Genomic DNA, 23,597 nt, shown 5'->3' with positions numbered 1-23,597 from the left:
CAAAGCGTAAGCATACTATCGTGCCACCTCTGTCACTGAAAAGAATACCTCCACAGGTACAAGAATTATAACCAAAAGCATTGGAGCGAATGTCAGTGCAAAGCCTACTGTTTCACTGCACCTCCTCTCCACAAACTTGAAACAAGAAGGGGAGAACAAGGGACAGTAAAATCTCTTATGCAGATGCCTGAAAGGACAGCGTCCCCAAGAAAGCACTATGAAAGACTAATAAAGGCATGAGCAATTTAAGCTTTCCTTACAGAAAGGCTGTGAGCACCTTCCTGCTAATTTTGTTTCTCTAAGACAACTTGCAAAGCAGTTGCAAGACAGCATCAACTAGCCCTGTATGAATGCAGAACTTGAGCAGATGGATTGAAAGACATGCTAGAGATCAGTACGAACAGCTTTTTCCCTACAGCTGGAAGCAGCATGGTTTTAAGCAATACTCAGAGAAAAACAAAACCTCTCTTTGCTCCTTTAGTAACTGTCTTCCAAGTGTGAAGGTTTAATAATTAATGGTGAAAATCAGTGACAGTGTTAGCTGTGTGGACATGAGGCTACTGCAGAAAACACAGGTAAGCAGTACTATTTGAGCAAAAGCACTTTTACAAGCTGCAGTTTTATATGAAGAAGGTGCAAGTTTATCTACAACAATCAAGCCATGCCTTTGGCATATAAACTCTTATGATAACCTACAACATTTAAAACAAATACTTAATTCTTACATAAACTAAAGGGTAGATAGACAGCCATCTAACAAGAAAGGCTGAGGAAAGGACAGAGAATTTAAGGCCTTTTAGAGCTCAGTCTTCAATAACCATAGATCTCGGGCAACCCAGTTCTCAGAATCAGAAGACTGTAATTAGGGAAGCAGCAACTTTCCATCTGTGGTCACTAAAATTTCAAGGGACCAATGAATCAGCTCAACATAAGTCCACAGGGCCTGACAGGGTTCACCCAGAGGGATTTAAACAAGTGCTGTGAATGGACCCTTCTCAACAATCTACCAAAGGCTTTGGGGGGCTCTGCTGACTGGAAGCCAGCCAGCATTAGACCCACCTGCAAAAAGGGGAGTGAGAGAAGTCCCAATAGACTGCTGCCTTGTTAGTCTAACCTCAGCACCTGCAGAAGCTTCAGAGATGATGGCTCTTGTGGCAACTGAAGGTCAGCTGAAGAATAAAGCTATGATCTGGCACAGTCAACATGAGTTAATGAAGAAAAAGTCTTGCCTTACTACTTTGATCACATTTTACGCTAAGGCCCACTTGGGAGACGAAAGGAAGGCAGTGGACATCAGTCTGGATTTTAATAGGGCCTTTGATAGCATCCCTCACAGCATCCTTCTGAAAATACTGTTCAAAATGGACATTATGAACAAATTCATTACCATGAGTGTTGAAACACTGGAACAGGGAAGCTGGATGCCCTGTGTCTGTCAGCGTTCAAGGGGCATTTGGACCATGCCCTCATTTCTTTAACCCTTTGGTTAGCCCTGAAGTGGTCAGGTAGTTGGAATAGATCATCTTCTGAAAGTCTCTTCTATATGAACTGTTCTATTCAGACAGCATTAAGCGTTTATTTCTTACATTTAAATGGATTCAGCATGCCTACCATAGCTGCTCAAACAAGAAGGTGTCAAATTTTGTCACCTCAGCCACTGAAGTGCTGAGAAATCTGTGCATCTAGCAAAACCTCATTAGCAAGACCTCCAATACTTAACTTAAAGATTAGAATAAGCCTGGTATACTCACTGCAGCCACGTTTCAATTGCTTTTAAGGTTTCCCTTGTTGTGTTAATTATGTGCTGATCACATCTTACCGCCTTACTTTGCTTAGGATTTTGTCAGGAGTTTTAAGCACAACTAACTGCCCCAGATTACACAGCTTCCTGTTCTAACTTACAGGAGTAAAAAAAAAAAAATCATTCAAGAAAAAGTACAGATAGTTTTAATTGCAGTATCGGTATTACAATCATTTGAGAGTCCATGCTGTGATTAGGAGGATAAAAAATACTAATAATTTCAGAAGAAAATACATTTTACAAGCAGATGTCAAAAGCACTTGATTTCACATCAGCTTAAATCAAACTACACTAAGTTATTAAAAACATTGGCTTATGATTATTTAGGCTACACACAGACTCACTGGGAGCAATTAAACTAGTGCATTATTAAAGGCACAGAATATTTTCTTCCTTAAGCCTCTAATAAGTAGATCAAATCCCTCCCCTTGCCCCATTTAGTGAAAGTAGCATCTTTGCAAGTAACCACTACCAACCAATGCTAATTCCAGACAGAAATCCCTCTGCAGTGATTAAAGCTCATTTCAGTAGCTTCAAAGCATTTTTCAGTTACTCATTTCAAGAGAAATTCAACAATAGAAAACAGCAACAACAAAAAAAGAGGCATACTACTGCAAACATGTCACTGCGTTATTTCCCAAACTGTCTCCCAGGCAAGCTCTTTTAGGGATGCTCCCCCAGCATGTCAGGTGCCAGCCGGAGATTATTCCATCACTTTTCAACAGCAGCCCAGGTCCTTTGGAATAAGGAAAAATAAACACCATAAAATGTGCAAGTGAGGAATTCCAGGAACCCCGAAGATCATTTTCTACAGGCGTTAGCACTGATGATCGCCTAAGAACAGCCTGTCACAGCTCCAAATGGAAGTTACAAAACCAAGTTTGTTCTTCCCATAGCCTACTTTTCCACCCTCTCCCCCAAACCTCACCAACTCTCAGTTATTTTCATGCTTTTTCAAACTTCAGTCTGATTAAGAGAGGCAAAGAATGAGAATGTATGTCCCCTAATCAGGAGGAGGCACTTTCCAGTTGTGCTTCTCACCACATTTCACTATCTGCTAATTAATGATCAGCTCCAAAGGTCAGGTGCGTTCTATTACTCAACTTCAGCTCTGATGCCAGCAGCAAAATCACAATGTTGATTCAACAACAGATGGAAAAGATTGCCAAATCTTAACCATGCTTTAGATAATATGGGACAGCACTTAAAACTCCCAGACACAGAAGAAAAACTGTATTAGAGATGGCAAAATGATTGCAGGTACTTCTCCCGTAACACTTAGTCAGCTTCCCACTGTCTCTGAAAGCTCCCAGCAAGCAAGGCTAACAAACTTCCAATTTATTTAAGTATTTCCTCAGATAATTCACACCACCTTGATACAAATTATAACAATCAAAGATACTATGCAGCATTTGTGACAAAGAATAAACAAACAAAAAACCAAAACCTGACTTTTTCCTGCAGTTAATACTGTGACAGATTCTTCTCTAAATGAATCATGGAATAGCATTCCACACAGTTAGTACCTGACTTAAAATCTGTAACAAAAGAAAGCCCTTCAATAAACTGATGAAATTCATCACTCTTCTGAGCCACAGGTAACTGAAATTCTTAACTGAGAGGAAATAAAGCTTACAAATGCTCCTTCCCCAAACCCTTTACATCTTTTGTCCATTACAGCTGAAAACACCACGGTGCGTTTCGTTTAACAGGAACTGAACTGTGGGTGCCTCCAGAGGCCAAATGCTCAGCTGACAATGCTCAACAAAACTTGTGGATGTAACAAGTTTCTCCATAGTTTCCAGTAGATGTAGCAGTCAAACAGCTTTCCCGAGGGCAGACATCTCTCTGCCCTCAGTCCACAAAATGAACATAAATTCTAGGCAGATATGCCCCTACAAGGGTAATTCTGGGGACTGTCTCCTGCCTCGAATCTCTTAAAGAAGTGTGTTTTGTAAAGACTATTTAGGTGATCTGCTTGTTTCATTTCTGGACTTCTATGTATCATATGCAGGTGAATCTTTAACCAGGAGTTACCTCCAGCTTGGCAGCTCATACCTGTGGTACCTACAAGCAGATGAGGCCGTCTGAACCAGCACAGAAACTAGACTAAAAGGACTTCAGGCATTCAGCTAAAAGCTGTTTCAGGTATGATGTTTTACTTGACAGCTGAATGTGTAAAAACCAGATACCCAGAGCTTCCATCAAGAACTTCACACATTTTTACAGCAATAAGCAGTTAAGCATGAGAATTTTCAAGTGCATTGGTGTCGAGCTGAAGCTTCTGCAGTGTTTTGTGACCCTAAGAAAAGCTATAGAGTAATGAGGGTTGTGTTGCCAAGTACCAAACTGAGAACACAACTTCTTCACACAACACCATCTTCTTCATATGGAGTTCAAGAGCACAGAGAAAAATCAGTTACTTTTGCACCAAAAAAACTTTCTTATGATCAAACACATCCTAAGTTAAGTAGGTATTTCAATAAAACAGGATTTTCCCACTCTCAGGCAGCAGCTCACAAAAGGCAACTCCATCACTGGATGCAAGGACAGGAGCCACAAACGTAGTCCTTGGCACCACCAACGTTACTGAGGCAAGACTTGTTCCTCAGAACTTCTATAAAGCATTTCCAGTGCTAACAGTGAACTGTCTTCCAAAAACCAAACAAGTGAGCAGGGCTCGGGGGAAGTAATGAAAGAAATAGCATCTTTTAATGGTAACACTATGAGAATTTAGCAACATTTCAAAGACCTTTAACACTAAGTGGCTTCTTTAAAATGCTAAGCATGTCCTTCTGCCAGCTCACCAAGTTACCAACTGGTTAACTGCACTTCATTAGTTTCCACCTCATTTCTGCCCAAAGCAATGAACGTTAATCAGGTACTACACGAGCATTCAATAAAGCCCTTCCTTTGATACTGGAAATTTACCATCTGTTCAAGGTAAAACTAAAGTACACCTCTGAAAAAAATTGAGAGAGAGACAGAAAGAGCAGTCATGAACACTGACAGAGAATACACTCTAGTGGCTACTTCTTAAACTGCTAAGACATCAACTGCTGTTCCAAATCCTAGATTCACCTGTACTGCATCACACCTAGCAATCACAGATTGAAATAAAAGCAATAATACAGCAGGGTTTTTGTGAGACAGTTTCTATATTTCTTAAAGGCAGGTGAAATCACACGAGTAAGTTCTTGCCATTGTTGAGCTGTAAGGTACAGGAACTGCAGGGGAATGCTCCCTGCAGGTAACCCAGTGACAGTTCAGTGTTAGAAATACTCACCAGGTAGAATTTCACTTACATGCCAAAACAACACATCGCTTTTCCCAAATACTATCAACAATTCCTGCGTAGCTAAAGTGTGTTTGGAAACACAATAGAAAGCAAACTCAGTATGTGCATTAACTATTCTACAACAATATACTATGGATACAATTGATTCCAGCCAGTCCAGATTCCAGCTGCTAGCTGTGTTAACTACATACCTAGGGGAAATACGTGGCAGTCTTTTCTTGACTAGAAGAAAAACCATGTTTGAAAACAGTACGAAAACAGTCATTTTCCTAACACTCAAAAAGCTGTCTCCAGCTCATAATGAGAAGGGAAATTATCTAATAAGGAAGGACGACTTTCATTCTCTACATATTAGACAGTAAGTACCTCCTTTTCACTTCCCAAAGGAGGGGCCTGCCACAGTTGTAGAGCAGCTGAAAACTGAGACAGAAGTGACATCTCTTTCACACCTACCATTCCATGCTTCCACTGGCTGCACTTACATCTAGATCAGAGCTACAAATACGTGTTTACACAATACAGATAATACACACCCATCACATGCACACACACACACACACATCTACTGACCGACTGTCCCAGCAGTCAGCTGCTATGATGAAGACTAGAAGAACTTCCAGAATAGTTCATGCTGACTCAACCACACTGATAGCTCCACACTCCTGAGGTCATAACTGTCTGGCTAAAAATCTGCACTTCACAATCAAGTTACATGAGCAATTTTACACCAAGCAACTCATGCAGCCTTGATGACTCCTACGCTGTGTCAAATCACTGGTTAATAACTGTCACTAAATGTAAGCTTTTGTTACCTATAACTACAAAACCGACACTGGCCTCCCCATACCCAAACAAAATAGAATAATTTTCTACTAACTTCACTTCAGCAGCCAAATATTTACAAATTTAAAGTATTAATTGGTCACGGAATTCAGTTAGATTCTCAGTATTTTCAACTCTTCCAATTATTTTCAAAATGGAAATTGGGTTATTTATGTACTGAGAAGAACAGATGGTTCAGCAATATTATAACAAGACAGCTAAATGATGCTTACCTACATAGAAGACAATTTTACTCTGAAGCATTCAGTTTGATACCAAAAGTTTGGCTGCAGAAGGAAGCGTTACTGTACTCCAATACAAGAACCTATAGTGCCAAAAATCTTTCGTACCTAATGTATGTCAATTCATGAACACATTTGCTTTGAAACTCTTCAAAGAATGGGAGGCTGGGCAGCTGATACACTTCCTGGCACAAAATCAAAACACTTTAAAACATGTTCCCTGTAAAACAAATAGAATAACCACAACAGTGTGTATAGAATGAGCCTCAAGGGTCAACTGAGACTGAAAGGAAGAGGTGGAACAGGGGCTGAGAAATAAAACAAAAACAAAAGGTAGCGCAACAGCAGGACGGATTAAAAGACAAAGTTAAAAACAGCCATCTATAAAGTTGTTGGGAAAAAAAGGCTGAAAGGAAAGCCTGACCTGCAGAAAAGGAAGAACAGCTTGGAATCTGGTAAGCAAGCCTTTCGTGGAGATGAGGGACAAAGTTAAAGCATTTAGGCACAACTTAACATTTAATCTGAGGCTTCATAGACGCCAAAGCTAAGTGTATCGCTATAGATGAAGTTTAATAGCAACGTTTCTTACCTGTTAAACAAAAGCTTTAACAAAAGTTAAAAAACAGAATTTGTACTCTCAGGCTCCTTGCCCATTACAGGGTATCCTGGCAACAGCAAAAATCTTTCAATCTACAGTATTAGCAGATTAGCAGGACTGAATTAGGATTGAATTAGATGAAGCAGATTTCTTCCTACAACGACAAAAAAGACATTTTATAATTTAGTGTTGTTAACAGGCTCCCCGTTCAGTAGTTCAGCAACTGCACGAACACAAAGTGTTGCTTTGCAGGAAATAAGACACACGAGCTGAAGGAGGAAACAACTCTACCAGCCTAAATATGCATAAGAAAAATACATTCAGAGAATGGTTTGGGTTGGAAGGAATTCTTGGAATTCTTTCTGAACTCAAAGTAACATTTACATTTCAGTTACAATCACCCAATGAATGTGCTCTGCTTGGTACTTTTTTATTTATTCACTTTAGGGCCCAGAAGTTTTGCTTGCAGTACCATGTTATTTAGTACCTCCCAACAGTGCTGGAACCTGAAGTCACCACTCTTCCATTTCATGCACAATGGCACAGAGATTCCAAGCCCTGACATACACAAACATTAAATACAGCCTTCTCTAAGGCTATTTTAGTAACCAACGTACACATGAACTGAAGGTCAGCGTAATACATTGACCATAATACTTTCAAAGGTCAAATATGTTTTTCATCCTAAGATCTTCAGGTCCAAATGTCAAGTAGATTTGCCAATTCCTTGTGAGCCAAGTGACTTACTAGAGCAGGAAAAGTAAACAAGTGTGTTGAATTTTCTTTGCTTTACCCAAGTTTGCTTGGTTGCCATTTCTGGTTTTCAAATGCACACACATGAGGGGGTAAAAAAACCCCACACTTCCTTTCCTTAAAATGAGGGCTGCTCCAAAAGTAACACTCCTCTTTCATGATGTTGGCCCCGAACATCAAAGGCAGATGGTGCTGTGGCAGTAGAAGTTGAACCTTCCCATTACATTTTGCTGCCGCGTGACAGATGGCAGCAGAGTGCGACAAAATGGCATCTGACATGCAAGTGCAGATGGAGCAAAGGTGCGTCAACAAATTCCTCCACCAGCAGGAAACTACATCCACTAACACTGAGGTTGCTGAACATTTATGGAGACCAAACCTTGGATGTCAGCACAGTGAGGCAGTGGGTATCCAGTATGTCCTAAGTGTGAGTGTACAACATATCAAGTACATTTTTTCCTCTTTTTCCAGCAGTTTATTAGAAAGCTTCCAGAAAGCTTCCACAGTGAAGCTACCATCCAGCAGTAGGAACTGTTACATGTTAATAGTCAAGACAGAGCAGTGCAAAATTATTTAAGAGACTGAACAGTATCATCATCACTCCTTTAACAAATCTGTCCAAACACATGGATGAGAGAACCTAAATATGTCCTCATTAGAACACCAGAATACTGTAGTTTACTACAGAATTTAATCAGGAACATCTCTTCCTCCCCCAGAATCACGTTTAAGCCAGCAGTCCCAACACTACCCACTCAGAATGGTCTCCCCTTGACACCACACCTGACCAACCTCTGCAAGCCACTTCAGAGCAAAAACACACATTACGACACGACAGATGAGACTGCTGTGAGAAGCAAGGAAAGAGGGTTGTGGTTTGGGTTTTGTTTTTTTTTTGCAAAATCCACATGCTCAAAGAGTCTGCCAGTCAGCAGGGCCTGTGTGGCCAAGGAACAGGGAGCACACTGGTAGAGACAGGGAAACCAGGATGCATCTCTTCCATCTCTGTTTCAAATCATATGACTTTCAGTTGCTTCAAGATTGCAGCATGAAAGTTTTTCTGCAGTTGACAACGAGAGTAAGATCCGTATGGTTGAAAAGACAATTCAGCAACAGTTGTATTCTCCCAACCGCACGACAATCCCCAACACAGCTCCTGGACTCTTGCACTGCTTCGCCAGAAATGGAAAACAAAACAGTACTGCTAATTTACTGTTGAGGTTGTACAGGTTTTTTTTTCCTGTTTGAACGTTAAAGGAAAAAACCCTAACTTAAGGAGACAGCTTTAAGGTTAGATGTGTGAATTCTAGCAGAAGTCTTTAAGCATTTATTCCTTTCTGCTTCAGTTGGTGCTCTCAACAAGCGTGGGGGTTTTTGTGTTCATGATCCCCAGTTATTAGACTTGAAAGGCAACAGAAAAAAAATAAAAATCAATGATATTTACCACCACGGCTGCACTAGTGCTGGGTCAATGTCTCACCTCCTCTGCCTCGCGCTGCCCCAACCAGCAGGGACACTGCTGAAAACAAGCACGGAAGGGATGAGAAGGCTCTTTGTTAGAATGTGTTCACCAGAACCAGGCAACAGGAAACTTTTTTCTCATAGTAAAGTAGCGGCAGAAGCAGCATTAACAGACAACAACAGAGCTGTGTCAGACACTTTGCTACACTACAGCCACTCAGACCTACACTCAGCTTGCCCTCATGAAGCAGAGCACAACAGCCCACACAGCTTTCTGACCCTACGTCAGTACTTGGCATGGCACGTTGTAAATATAAAAGCCCATGCACAATTGGCTTGGATGTTTCTTCCATGGCATTGCAGTACATAATGTAAACATACCCACTTTATCTGGACAACCTTTAACTGTTCAGACAAACAAGTTCATCCTCCTTTTCACCTTGCTGATTAGACCTTGAAAGTTGGATGCAAGTCAAGTTTCGAGGTATGTGAAAACACAGAGGTAGAAGAAAGCTGCTTGCTTCAGTAACTTCGAACCAGGTCAGCAAAGAGTGCCCTTCTGTACGGGCACCGTAAGCAAGTCCTACAAGTTTTCTTAGCGTGCAACATGTCAGTCTTGTTAAAATGCATACTTTGTAACATTTGCAGTTCAGAAATGGAAGCTGGCAGCAGCCGCTGGGAGCCCGGCACCGCTCTGCCTCTCGAAGCTCCCATCAGCTCTGGCTGCCACCAGAATTAGAATGGACTTAAGTTAACGCCCTAAAAATTAAACCCAAACTTGCTTGTCACGTACTTCCCTCTCGTTTGACTCTTCACTGTCACTGAAGGTTCCCCAGACCTCTCCACTCACGTTACAGACCACCTGAACTTCACCAGTTGACAAAGACTGCGGGCAAAATGTTCCTGCTTTTCCTCATAGTAAGGCTTAGAGAACCATTAAGATAAATTCTGACAGCTGCACATTTTCAAGTGTCAAGCAAGACTGCCCTTCTCATAAAGCAAAGACTGAGCCCCTAAAAGTTTTATCTTGAATTTCTGTGCTACCATATGCTATAAGGACAGAACTAATCAACCCATTCTGTGCACATACCCAGGCTAACATGACATATCAGGCTAGCATGACCATATCACAAACAAACATGTTTTCCTCTTCAAGCTGAAGGCTGGAATCCCTACGGCGCAATTCGGAGCGTACAGCTCTGACAGCATGAATAGAACAACTGAAGATATTTCTTCTTTTAATCTATAATTCAAGCGGGTTAAAATAAATCCTTGACTTCAACTTACACTTGAGGAAAAGGATTCCTAATCTTGATTTCATGTACCGAAACTTAGATCCTCTCTATGCTTGGTACTGCAGCTTCTTCATTTGCACATTTATCAACACAACAAAAGTAAGAAAATTACTCCAATGTATCTGTTAAGCAAGGAAATTAAAATACAGCAGCAGCTGAGAGATTCAGCTTACCAACCTAAGAATAACTGCCTTGAATGAGAAGACTGTACCAAGTCCCGCTCGCTTTTGCTCACACTCAAAACGATAACCATTAAGCTTATGTAAGATCTAGAAGAGAAATTAGAAAACCAGCAAATAATGGAAGTCCCAGAGAAGGCACCTTGCAGAGCTTCGAGTGACCACCCTCCTTCCTGCTTGCCCCACTGCATGAACCTGAGTTTTAGCACGCCGTGCTCTTACTGCGGTTAGATCAGACTGCCCAGACACAGGTGTGTTTGCTGCCTCAAGCAAATGCATCCTGTCCCCACAGAGCTCTTCCATTTTGATGGGCAGTACCAGAAAAAAAATAATCAACACTGCAGAACAGAACGTGCCCCCTTCTTCCACATGCCACGTATATCCTATGTTTGAAGAAAAAGCCAAAAGTTGCAAAGGGAAATGCAAGACCTACTTCGTGTTCTCAGCAGTCTTCAAAACCTTCCTAAAGCTCTGCTTCAGTTCTTTGCACTGGATCATTATGAGGACTTTCAGACTTCCAATCCTTTTTCACAGACAACCACAGAGAGGTACAGATTTTTATTCCTTTTTTTTTTTTATTTAACTATCTGCCTTTGATATCCCATCCCTACAATTCCAATCCAGGCCATTAGATTTCCCATTCTGTCACTGGAGAGTTAGAGATTGATACGCAGTTATGAGTTGCATTTTGGAGTCAAGGCACCCAGGCCAGGAGGAGCCAGCACTCCATCCAGCCACGTCAGGGCTCTTTTTTGGATGTATAAGCACAGCAGGAGAGCACAATAGAACAGACCACCCCAGGAAAAAGAAAAATATTTGTTCCCATCCACCACCAAAATCATGTTAATAAGCAGAAAAACAGTACCTGGCACATCTACTGAGAAATAAATGCAATCAAACAATGCAATAGGTTGAGAAAGAGCCATGTTTTCAGTTCAGCCCCCAGCCACCTAGTACTGGTATTACAGCAGTATTAAATTCTTGGATTGCAACTCTAGGAGAGTCTTCATCGACAAAACAATAAAGCTGAAGAATCACAGACACAGCACGACTCTCAGAGTCTGATGGCAAAATATGTCCCTTTTAGATGAGCAAAGAGATCCCATAACATCACTGGTAAAGTAACAGGAAGAACTCAGTAATGGTGGAAGAATTGTAGGGTTTGAATTAGCTGCCAGATATTTATAAAAGCTAAGTGCTAAATGCTAATATCAACTCACAGCTGTGACAGCAATTATTATCTCTTTTTACAAGCTGCAGAGCCCAGCAAGTTGTGCAGTGGTCTTACAGCATCTTTCATCAATTACCAGGTTTCTAGCTGCTTCGTCTTTAAATCCTCATCCACCTCTCCTCTTTGAAGCACCACTTGTTAAAATAAAAGCTGCACACTGACCACCACAGTCAACACAAACAGCATCATGTTTAGTTTTACGCTGACCACTAAGAACTGCAGACCTTCTAGCAATCACATCTTTACCACCTCCTTTATTTCAGGGAGACTCAGATAAACTTCATATAAATCAAGCGTTCAGCACACAGCACCTGTTTACCATTAAATAAAAGGTGGCTTCAAGTAATAAAAAGCCCATCGTTGGCATCAAGCACACAAACAAGGATCCTTCGACGAACGCAAGCTTGTCACAGCCAAAAGGAAGAACTCACTACTAACATGCAGTTCAGTACGACTTCTACAGCTGCCACTCAAGGCAGGAAAAACCTCAGCCAAGTGCAGGTAGGCCTCAGCCAGCACCATGAGGAGCACCAAACTCAGCTTTTGTGTCAGCCAGAAGGGTACAAAGACAGGCAATGGGAGGTAAGGCATGCAACCCCTGTGCTTTGGCAGTTGTCAAAGATTTCCATCTGGAATGCACCCAGGCCAGCAGCAAAACGAAAGCAACTTTGCTATAACTGCAAGTCACAACTTCAGAGGAAACCCACCTACCCAGAACCGAGTCTGCTACCGCTATGGCTTCACATGTGTTGTCTCTAGACTTTCCATCTTTATTTCCATCCCCTCCCCAAGATGCTTGGTGCCAGCAGCTGAACTTGTCAAACAAATGTAATTCACTAGGTATTCCTGATGGGCTAGCTTGCTAATTGCAGGCTACATGGCAAGTCTGTCAAGGCAGCGACAAAAGGCTAAGCATTTTAAATAGAAGACAGATTAAAGAACCACCTCATCACTATGAAGGGAACACCAAGACAGCCCTACACGTACGCTAAAGGTAAGATTACAAAGCATTTCATAAGAAAGAGAATTTTGCCTTTTTGTTGCTGTTTTCCACCAAGACCTTGCCTTGTCTTCTATCCGACTGTAAATTCCAGTTAGGAAGAGTTTGCTTCCACTACTTACACACACACCCCCACGAAAGCCAACAAGCAGTAAACCAAGCATCAAGACCTCTATTTTCAGTTTGTGTCACAGAAATGCTAACCGTGTAAGTACTCTGGTATAGGATGCAGAAATCCACCCTCTCACAGCATAAGTACCATCGAAATAACAGTGATCTGTGGCAAGCCAGACCCAGGAACATCCACTGCTCCCCTGCTTTCTGCTCTCACATGGCTCAAACTGAAGGTGAGGGCAGCACCACTGTGCAGCAGGGATAAAAGCCCCTAGGATTCACTTGAGAGCTGCTAACAAGGTGAATGCTTTTAACACAGTATTTGCTATAGCCTGGAACACATTTAATAACTTTGTTACAAATAACCACTGGTTGGAAAGTTTGCATTCTCAATCACAACTGGGTTTTGTTATCAAGCTTCAGGCGGCCCTTCCACAGAGCCTCACCAGGACCAGAGTCTCCATAAAAAGGCTTCAGAGTTTTCCATGCTTTCACAAGTATCGTTTGGTGCAACCACCAGGAGCCAGCCTCCAGAAGACCAAATGGACACAGAAGAGAGACCATGAGGCCACACAGTCCACCTCCCCACAGAAGCGTAGCAGTGTACGTATGAATGCTTGGAATCACCTCATCCAAAATTAAATAGGAAAGTTCTTAGGCATTTCTCCAAGGAAACCAACCCACAAGTCTCAGCATCAGGCAGTTTCTGCTTTTGTGTACATGTAGCTTTTTTGTTTTTAAATTAAAATCTGCTGCCCTTCATACCATAGTTCAATCTTAATCAAATCCTCCTTATCCATCTCATACATTCTCTCCTTACCCACTTTGCCAACATACCCCAAAAACTCCAGTGTTTTACTCAGCCCCTCGCTCCTGTGTAACAACAGATTCCCAGCATTGTCAAGAGGATATTTTCAGTCTGCTCAGCTACAGAGGCAGAGACAACATACACTGCCATATCACATACCACAGCTTCACAGTCCACACAGCTGCATATTGAAGTCCTTCAGGTATTCCCTCCTGCTGCAGGTACAGGGCACGTGGCACAGATCCTGTCACTGAGTGCTCCAGGCTTTTTAAGCCCCACAGGAGAGGAACTGATAGGTCCGCTTAACAGGATTAGGGAAGGACCACATGGGGCTACCTACTGTTGGACTAGATGATCTTACAGGTCTTTTCTAACCATAACAATTCTATGATCCTGGGGAAACAGCAAAAAGAAACAACAGCCGAGGGGGTTGATATGCTGCAGGAACTTTTTTCATCCCACACTCCATATATGCTTCTCAACACCAAAGGGAAGTTATGAAATAAACACAGCTCAGGACAAAATCTGAGTAAAAAAAAAATAAAAATAATAATTTTTTTTTAAAAAAAAATCAATAAGATTTTTTTCTTCCCAGTTTAGTGTGAAGAACCGTTACCAAAACGCTCCAGAAGGGCCACAAGCAAGCTGTTAGCAGTTTACACCCAGTGTCATCCCGATCGGATCCATTAAGCCCATCTAGATTCCTGAAAAACGTCCCAAACCAGCTACAGAGCTGTATGTAATACCCAAGAGTAGAAAAACATTTTACTTCAGTTGCTTAGTAGCATATGGTTTCTACAACAGATGCCGGAACATTGACACATCACCAAAATGCTTACACACGATACGCAAAGCTTTCAGCATTCGTCCACTCTCGGCACTTTCTGGTTCATCCTCCAGACTTCCCTCCCACCCTAGAATATGAGAATTGAACTCAATCACTACATTACTTTGAGTCCTTTGCTCTTCTCCTCCTACTAGAAGAAATCAGTCCAGACAAGCAAGATATTATTTTTGATCTATCCCTATGTGTTTTATTACTGTAGGAACCTTTGCCAAAACTCATGGCTCCATGTCTTGCTCTAGAGAAATGCTATCAGATGTATTTTCCTGTGTGAAATCGGATGCAGTGCCTACTTTGAGAAACACACCATCCTCAACCTGGCATGTAATGTATAGGGAAACCTTGAGGGTCACAAATGAAAACTCCACTATGACAGCCAGAACTTGATGCCACACATTACGCTTGTGACATCCTATCTTACTGTGGAAATGGACCTCCTCTGCCCACAGAAGCTGTAGTTCCATCACAACTATCAATAAACCTACTTATAAGTGAGAAATGAACACACAAGTCTACTGCTACAAAGATACTGTGTTCAGTGCAGCAACTCTGAAGCTAGAAGATGAAATATTTCAATACAGCAATACAAAGTGATCTGCTTAACTATCTGCAGAGCTAAATTAACACTACAAAGCCTTTCAAGCACTTGGACAAAAGAGGACATCATCAGTTGAGAGAAAGGGAACCCGACCAGAGAGCCCAAAGCGTGGCTCCCCTAAGGTCTCAGTCACATAAAGGTTGCTTGGAGCCAGCTGTGTAGCGCAGCACAGTACGAGCACTTCAAGCTTCAGCTGAGCAGAGAAGCAAAGCTGCTGAACCACAACACTAGAGTTCACTCTCTAACCATATTAACGTTACACACAGAATTTTCTGCTATAGCACTGCAGAATTTCTATTCAAGTTACTTGAATTTCACCCTGAGATCATCAGCTGACCCACTCTGGTTGATATCCATCTACAGCATCACCTCTGCTAGGGGCATGAAATAAGCGTTTGGAAGGAAACAGATTTCCTCACTTCACCAAATCAACAGAAGCTCAGTGAGCAGTTTGCAAGCAGTACTGTAAAGATGCACACAATCTATGTAATATGCTTGATTCCATAACGGAATGTTAACAGCTTATATTTAAGAGAATCCAGAAACATAACAAGCACTGCAGTTTATGTATGAATCTAACTTGCTTGCAAAGAAGTGATAATGCAACACCCTGCTTAAAGAATTACTGAATTCCTAAACTGCAAATATATGTGAAACAGTGATTTCCTCAATTATGCTGCAAACAGAACCCTCCAGCAGGTCTTCTGGCCAAAACAAGGTCTACTTGGAAGATAAATTCCGTTACTAACTCAGAAGTGTGGGATCTGATACTGCATGTGCATTTCCCACAATAAGGAAATAAAACCTCATCTGTGTTAAAGCAATATCACAGATAGATGAAACTCATCATTTCAGCGCCTTTGCAGAAGTACTTAAGATTACAAACTGTTCAGAACTTAACATGCTGACTGCATACCCCATCTGCATGGGGTCTCATTAACAAGTTGTATATTGGAAACATAATTCTGTATTGTTCTTTTAGATTTGCATAATAAAGACTCCTGCAAGCTACAGTTAGTCCATGCCTCCCAATCGGAGCACAAAGAGGTAACACAGAGCTGAGCAATCAGACTCTCACATGAAAATGTGCCGTACTGAAAACATGTTGCAGTTTATCAAACTTCAGTATTCCAGCAAGATCACTGAAATAAGGTATTTAAGCAGCTCACAAAGAACAAAAAGAAGGGTGCTGGGTATTTGTGCAGTTCACACACGCAGTATGTATGAACTGGAAGTTTTAAACCAGCCTAACATTCAGCATTTAAAAAAAAAATCCACCCTCAGACTTATACAGCTAGGAGTGCCTTTACTTCCCTCCCACTGAAAGAGACTGTCTATATAAAAAGTACCACAACCTGTGATATGACCTCTCATTTTTAAGCAGTCAACCACTCTCCAGGAAGATTTCCTAAGGCTTTTATATCACCCCTACGCTTTCTGTATTCCTCTGCTCAGAACTTCGGGATGCTCTGCATAGGCTGCTGCTTCTTATGTCACATTGGTGGAGAGAATCCCCTGACCTCAGCTCCACCTGCGCTTATGTCACAAGGCTGTAACACCAACTCCCCCTTACGCTTAGAGAAGTTTGTAACTATTAAAGCAAAACAAAAACAAGCAGCAGGTTCAGTGTTAGATTTTGCCAGGTGTATTTAGCAACAGGTAAACCAACACTGCCACGCTCTCAGCAAAATTCTAACAAAAAAGAATAACAGTTAAAAAAAAAAAAAAAAGAAAAAAAAAAAGAAAAAAAAAAGCACCCTCACAGGAATACAGTGGCAGTGATTTTAAAGAAGGAAAGTAGGAAAGTAAAAGCAAAACGAGCTGCCAGTGAGGTAAAGCCGGCTTATCACCGAGACACAGTAGAGAAGTTCGGTAACCGGCAGCCACACAAGTGACTGCAGGCGGCGGGGAGCAGCATACGGATCCCCACACCACTCGGCCTGCCCGGGGAGCACCGCACCGCACCGTACCGCGCGGCGCCGCGCCCCGCTCCGCCCCAGCCGGCGGCGCTCGGCGCCCAAAGGCGGCTCCAAGCCAGCACGACCCCTCCACGGCGCCCAGCAGCTCCGATCCCCACCGAAGGGCCCGAGGCCGCGGCCCTGGGCCCTCCCCGCCGCGCCCATGCCGGCGGCACCCCACACCCGCGGCCCAACGCGGCCCGGGCTCAGGGCTCCGCGCGCGAGGAGCTCGCCGACAGCCGCCGGGCCACGCGGCTCCGCCGGACTCCGGGCTCCGGCCCCGCGCCACCCGAGGAGCGCCCGGAGCCACCGCACGAAGGGGGAAGGCGCCGGGCCCGCACCGCCGCGGAAGGGCCCCGAGCGAGACGTCGGCCCTCCGGAGCTCCGCCGGAAGAAGGCCGCGGCGCCGCTGTACCCGACGTACCTCGGCAAGAGCGTCACCCCGCCACAGGCCCCGGGCTGCCTCCGCTCAGGCGGGAAAGCCACCGCTCGCCACCATCACCGACGCTCCAAGATGGCGGACATATCAGCGCCTGCGAGCCCTCCTCTCCCTCCGCCCCGCCTGCCAATCATACCGTCCCGGCACCGCCCCGCGCCTTTGCTATTGGGCGGTGCGCGCGGTTCGGCCTCTCATTGGCAGTTTCCTCGCTGTCAGTCACCCAGTCGGAACGCTGCTATGGGCTTAAAAGGGGATGGGGGTGGGCCGTCGATTTCCTGCTAGCCAGTCGGCGCACGAGAAGGGCGCATTTCTCTTCCCACCTTCCCGACTTAGCAACAGGGGAACGTCACCGTGACAGGCGTTTCCATTGCCCAATCGGAAGAGCGAAGGCCTCTTAAAAAATAATAAACTCTTTCGGTCCAATCCGGAGCCGAGGCGCTCGGAGCCGGCAGGCGGCCTCGGCGGGAGGGGCCTCTGGTGGCGCTCTCCCTTCGGCCTAGCCCCCCGCTCCTCGGCATTGGCCGGGACGCAGAGCCACGCCCCCCGAGGCGATGCACGGGCGCCAAACTGCCTGACAACAAGCGCAGGGTGCGTGGGGAAGGGGGGGCGGGGTGAGGCTGTGAGGGGACGCGCACAGAATGGGAGCTGCGCATGGGGGAATTAGCTCAAATGGTAGAGCGCTCGCTTAGCATGCGAGAGGTAGCGGGATCGATGCCCGCATTCTCCAGCGGAGGGGCTGTTTTCTTTCCTCGAGTCTCTTCAGCCCTGCCTTGAGTGTGTCTTTTAACCCCAGTGTAAAACGCAGCGTGGAGATCGCGGTGTTCGTTGTGGGATCTACGGCTAAGTCTAAGGCAAAAGCAGCAGCACTTCAAGTCTCCTCACGTTTTTTTCGTGCTCATTTGATACAAGGCAGTAAGCTCGGCATCAGTAAGCCGGACTCAAACCTTAGTGCAAGGCAGCCTGCTCCTTTTGGTCCCAAAAGCAACGGTTATAGAGCAAGGCCAGCTGAGCCGCAAACACCTCTGATTTAAATGTAACCCTAACAAAACCCTTTATCCTCCTCATAGGCTGAGAAAAAAAAAAACAAATCAAAACTTTGAGGAATGTTAATGATTTAGCCCAAGTGCTTATTAGCATTGTGAAAACTAAGTAGCTTTAAGAAGAGGGAAGAAGCATTTCTGAACAACGACTTCATGGTTTTGCTGCTGAGGGGGAGCGTGAATGCTTGGCTGTACAAACCCACGAGTTAATCCATTTAGTTAAAACAAAATGTTCAAGTTCAGTCTTCTAATCTCATTTCCAACGCAGATCCTATTAGCATTTCTAAGGAAAAGCTGCTGGGGACTGGGATGGGACCTCCGTGCCATCCCCCGTGATGGTAAAGAGCAGTTTTGAGATCATGGAAGGCAACAGAGGTGAGAAGGTTCCTGAGGCAAGAGGCCTAACTATAAAGAAATGTGTGGAGGAAAGCTAAAAAGCAAACACTGTTCATTAGAAATGGTGGGGAGCAGGGGAAGACATAATTATATTAATTATTAACACCAGACACCACGTATCAGGCCCTGGTAATAAAATTAGTTGTACTGTAAGCTGCAGAAATAAGTATATTTTCCAACCAACGTGTACTCTGTCCCCTATGTTTTCCCCTCCCATAGTGATTTCAGTTCCTTATCTCCTGTAACACTTTCCCCCACCTATACTCTTTTGACAGGAGACAGCGAGGGCCGTGTTGAACCCAAAAAGACCTGCAAACCAGTCTGCCATTGTGGTGCTCTTGGACTTTGCGTTTGGACTCTGTTTTGCCCCTCCACATCAGTCTCCAGAAAATACGTACAAATTTACTGTTGAGATTTCAACCCTTCTTCATTTAGTTGAATTTGGTCAATGTGCTTACAGATTAACCTTGAAGGATGTATGGACATCCACACAGGCATGGTCTGACCAAAACTGCCCATAAATAAAATCTGCTAAGGATGTGTGTCTTGATGCAGTCTACAGTCATGAAAGCCCATTATTTCAACACGAAAAGCCTGGAATTTTCCCTCCAGGATCTGAAGCTCCAGATATAAAATGTAAAGCTTGAACTTTTATCTTCTGCTTCCTGATAGTCCTAGTGGTATTCATCCTTGTCTTCTCTCTGCTAACAGGAAAATTTGCAGAGCAGCAGATAATGCATGGGATATACTGTATGGAAAGAAGAAATGCAGTTTTGCATTAAGTTACTGCAGGATTTCATCTGTGCTTGCTGCAACTTCTTGCCTCAAAATATCACAGGATTATCTTAACATACTTGTGTAGTTCATAGCTTCTTGCTTCATTTTTAGTTTGGAAGGCTCTTGTAAACAAACCACATGCAATGTGCATTTGTATTAAGGCAGCAGAGCCAAAGACTTCACTGTTTTATGCATCATACAAATCATTAAAAGGAGATGGCCCTTTTTCTGACAAATAATTAAATGGGGAAGTAAAACCAGAGGCCCAGAAGGTTGGCCTTCCTGGCTGTGAATCACAAAGTAGCTCATCAGTTAGGCAAACGCCCTGGCAGTGCCACTGTCACAAATTCTTTTTCTTTCCAATTAACACAGACCTCTTGGCCCAATGGCATGCTCCAAATAACTTCTTTGCTGAGCAAAGCCAAGGCTTTGCAGAAGCAAGCAATTGCATGATGCCACTAACTGCACAAATTTTCTTACTTTGAAGGCTTTATACTTCTTGGATCCTTGCTTTGCTTTACACCAAAATCCTCTCCACAGTATCACTTCAATGTTTCTTTTCTGCTTGCATCCTAGTTTTTCGCACTCTGCCTTCCAACAGAGCATTATTGTTATAGAATTGTGATGCACACTAACCAGGTGTAGGATATTTTTTCCGGAAGATCTGTGAATCCATTACTTCCAGAGCTAGATATAATACAGATACTAAATAGATTGATACAGGATTTCCTAGCATATCCCCCTCTCGCTTCCCACCCCCCAAGGTTATGGTTTTCAATGTTCTTTAGCTCTTTGAAGCAATCTGTTAATGTCTGGGGGCAAAGAAGGGAATGGGAGACTGTTACCCTGCAGCCTCCACTGGGTGAGCTTAACCCTAGAGTGTTGTGTATGAGGAGCACCCATCTTCATTTCTTCTTCCTCTGGCAGTGCTTCAAAAGCAAATGCAACCAAGGACAGAGTTGTGAAGAGCCCAGTACCTTTGGAGGATGCCCAAGGCTCAGGATATTGACCGAACGGCACTCTTGGGGATACAGTCCAAGCAGTACAGGATTCCTGTGTTTGGATTCAGATTGGAGATACCTGGTCCTCTCAGGGCCCTCCCAGGGGCTTTTGGTACCTGAAAACTTACAGGGCAGCTCAGCAGAAGTATCTCAGGAGTGCAATTTCAGACTGTAGGGTCTTAATCCCATTTCAAGCAGTTAAATGATTTGAATATAGATCCTAATGTCACAAAAGATAAGACAAGAAAGCTGCTAAACAAATGGATGCAGATTCAAGAAGAGAGGGACTTCACTTGCTTCTGTAGCAGTGTCGTGGTATTGTTTTTATAGTTACCTATTAAGCAATGCTGAGTTCAACAGCAGTGCTAATTACCAGTACAACCACATGACCACTCCATGCTAATGATAGTCCTAAGCCCTTGTTATCTTTTAATAGCTAAGCTGATTAAGCAAGCACAGAAGAAAAACAAGGTGGAGAAATTACCTCCATGGTATTTCTCTTAGGAAAATAAAGGCACGCAGATTGGATCACTTCCCAACCAGCTGAGATGTAACTGCCTAGTAACTACTGATTCTATATTTCTGTGAAACTGAAGCACAGGACTGAGAGATGATCAAAATAGGCTGGCTCACTCAAGGATACTTGTGAACAAGGGAATCATCATCTCATCAGTTCCATGTCATTTTTGCTGTGAACGTTCTCTCTCCCCTCTTTTGTCCCTTTCCACTATAGAAACCAGCGTATCAGCCCTAAACTAATTAAGATTAAATCTGGTCTGGTGGTTTAAATACTGCAACAGTAAAGCCAGAGTCTGGCTCTGTATTTCACTGCCTTGTTCCAGGTAGGAAGGAACAGAGAAAACATCAATGAAGTACATAAATGGACAAAAGTTTTAAAATTAGCCATGGAATATTCTGCACTAAGGGGTGCTTTGTACCTGTTCTGTGTTGGATCCCTCCCAAACTACTATAATTTTTAGTAGTTGCTTGGACATCTGTGTCTTCTGCAGCATTTAAACTATTTCAAAAGTGTCTCGCTGATGTCCGAGCTGCTGATAAATGTACAGTATAAATGTATAAAGGAAGCTAAGAAATACATTTTTTGCTGAACAAATTGTACGAAGTAATGAGTCTTTTAGATTTATTTTTTAAGCCTGAATGTTCTCTTGTGTTGCAGTGAGCCAAATACATCTATGCTAATGGTGTGTCAGGAGCAATTAGTATGTGAGAGAGACCTAGGCAGATTGAATCTGAACTGATCAGAGCAGCTGCTTTTATGTCAGTCTGAATTCTTCCTCAAATTAATTTTTTTTATGGATAAATTAGGAACACTAAATCACTACCAAATTATGCCATCCTGAACTGTCCAGAGAACTCCACTTTCTGTGGATTAACTTGCTTTGTTTCACCCCGTCTCTTCCTGTCTCTTCCATCCTGCTGTCCCCAGCTGTGTGGTGCACGTACGTGATCAGGAGTGCCTGGATTAGGTTCCTCAAATGTGTAAGTGATCACTTTTAGCTACATACAGTTCCAACCTCTGAGACAGAGGATGCCTTACAGATACCTCCTGACCTGCTTAGACAGTAGTACTTAACCCTTTCTACATTAGGAAAGAGAGAGACATGCACAGCAAGGACCACAACCTCAGGAGTGACAGCCTATGGACTCCAGGGCGAAGGCATCAACAACAATTATATGTGTGCATACAGATACAGTAATTTTTGAAAAGATAATCTTAATTAATAGCTGTTCCCAATGTGTTAGAGCAGCCCGGTGTCCTCAGAGGATCTCTGCCAGGCTGCAGCCTCCAGTTCTATTCCTTGATGTGCTACTCGGCTTTGTTTGCACATCGATGTCGATTTTCAAATCCCACCCCCCCTGGCAGAAATAGGTGACCTACTTTTCAGCCCCAGACATCTGCTAGCTGTAGCCTCGTCCCTCCCTCTGTGCTTTAACTCCTTCTTTCCTCCCCTCTCTGCGGGCATCTGCCATCTCTCAGCCCTTCCAGGGAGCTCAGCCTGTGGCTCTCCTGCCCAGGGCAAACCCACGTGGTGAAGTGTTTGCACAAAGGAGCCTGAAAGAGAGTTGCAATTCTCTATCTTTGCCACAGAAGGGCACCCCAGTTGCATCGCCAAAGCCAGCCGGGCCTCCTACAAGCGAGACGGTCCTGGGGCACCTGGCATCCCAGCCCACAGGCCCGACATGGCCACCCTCCCTCAGCAGCACGCCAGGGCCGAAGCCTGCAAGGAGAGGCGACAGGGGAGCAGGAGCAGATCTTTCCCCACGCTGCAGTGCTGTCAGTGGCATGCACGACACTAGGAGAGGCCTAGGGGGGGTCTAGATAGAAAGATAAGGGGTCTGATTGATCAGCGATGGCATGAGGTCCAACAAGGAAAATGCTGGGCGCCATGTGCTGGCTGTCCTCCTGGAGTAGGGCTTGTGCCACATGGACCCACAGGGCCCTGCCAACCTCAACTGTCCTTAAGTTACCCTCATTCCTTAAGTTACCCTCTACAGAGACACGGCTTCCTCTTCAGAGACCCCCTGTGCTATGGCTGTGAAATAGCCAATGAGCATTCCCTGCAATCCCAGTATCGTTTTAACACCAGTTTTTCCTGTCCCCACTGACCCCCACCCTACTCTATGACTGCTTCCTCCTCCTGTCCAGGCTTTGGCCTTGCTGCTCACTGACATTTGCAGGTCTGAAGCACTGTGCTGTAGGATGATTCTTCTATGATGGTGGAGAGCAGATGAACCTGTGACGGCCAGGTTCTCCAGCTGGCTTTGCAGTGCAAAGGCGCATTGCATCTAGTTCGGTTAAGGTTTGCACCACTTTTACTGGCTACAGCATGTCTGCCTTTCAACAAGCAGTAGGTGGCACGTTTGGATCAGCTATGGAAGGAGGAAGTCTCAAGTTACTCGGCTGCTTGAAAGAAAAAATG

The 23,597-nt window shown here is 43.8% G+C and overlaps 1 protein-coding gene, 1 long non-coding RNA gene and 1 other non-coding gene across 13 annotated transcripts in view; 2 read left to right on the top strand and 1 right to left on the bottom strand.

Annotated features, from left to right (window-relative positions):
• PPP6R3 (protein phosphatase 6 regulatory subunit 3) overlaps window positions 1-17,548 on the bottom strand; it is a 56,276-nt gene extending 38,728 nt beyond the window's left edge. For 2 of the 11 annotated variants that reach the window (XM_042813977.1, XM_042813978.1), the window contains exons 1-4: window positions 17,427-17,548; window positions 6,753-6,915; window positions 6,272-6,383; window positions 2,411-2,537 (exon numbers count right to left, since the gene is read on the bottom strand). In XM_042813977.1, the coding sequence (XP_042669911.1) occupies window positions 2,411-2,422 (12 nt within the window). In that variant the 5' untranslated portion in view covers window positions 2,423-2,537; window positions 6,272-6,383; window positions 6,753-6,915; window positions 17,427-17,548. Of the gene's footprint in view, window positions 1-1,059; window positions 1,154-2,410; window positions 2,538-2,729; window positions 2,838-6,271; window positions 6,384-6,752; window positions 6,916-8,958; window positions 9,034-17,426 lie in introns of those variants that run through there. The other 9 variants (XM_042813968.1, XM_042813969.1, XM_042813974.1 and 6 more) reach the window with 9 other exon arrangements.
• Window positions 17,549-17,944: 396 nt separating this feature from the next.
• Window positions 17,945-19,427, top strand: LOC122158198. The gene is made up of 3 exons (XR_006168162.1): window positions 17,945-18,029; window positions 18,750-18,856; window positions 19,153-19,427. It is a non-coding gene; the product is annotated as an uncharacterized LOC122158198 (long non-coding RNA).
• Window positions 18,096-18,168, top strand: TRNAA-AGC. The gene has a single exon. It is a non-coding gene; the product is annotated as a tRNA-Ala (tRNA).
• Window positions 19,428-23,597: the final 4,170 nt, after the last annotated feature.

Source organism: Centrocercus urophasianus, unplaced genomic scaffold (genome assembly GCF_019232065.1).
Source record: "Centrocercus urophasianus isolate 14NV4802_14NV808 unplaced genomic scaffold, USGS_Curo_1.0 seq_14, whole genome shotgun sequence".
Lineage (NCBI taxonomy): Eukaryota > Metazoa > Chordata > Aves > Galliformes > Phasianidae > Centrocercus > Centrocercus urophasianus.
Note: the sequence above shows the minus strand (reverse complement) of the source record. Positions and strands in the feature narration are given on the sequence as shown.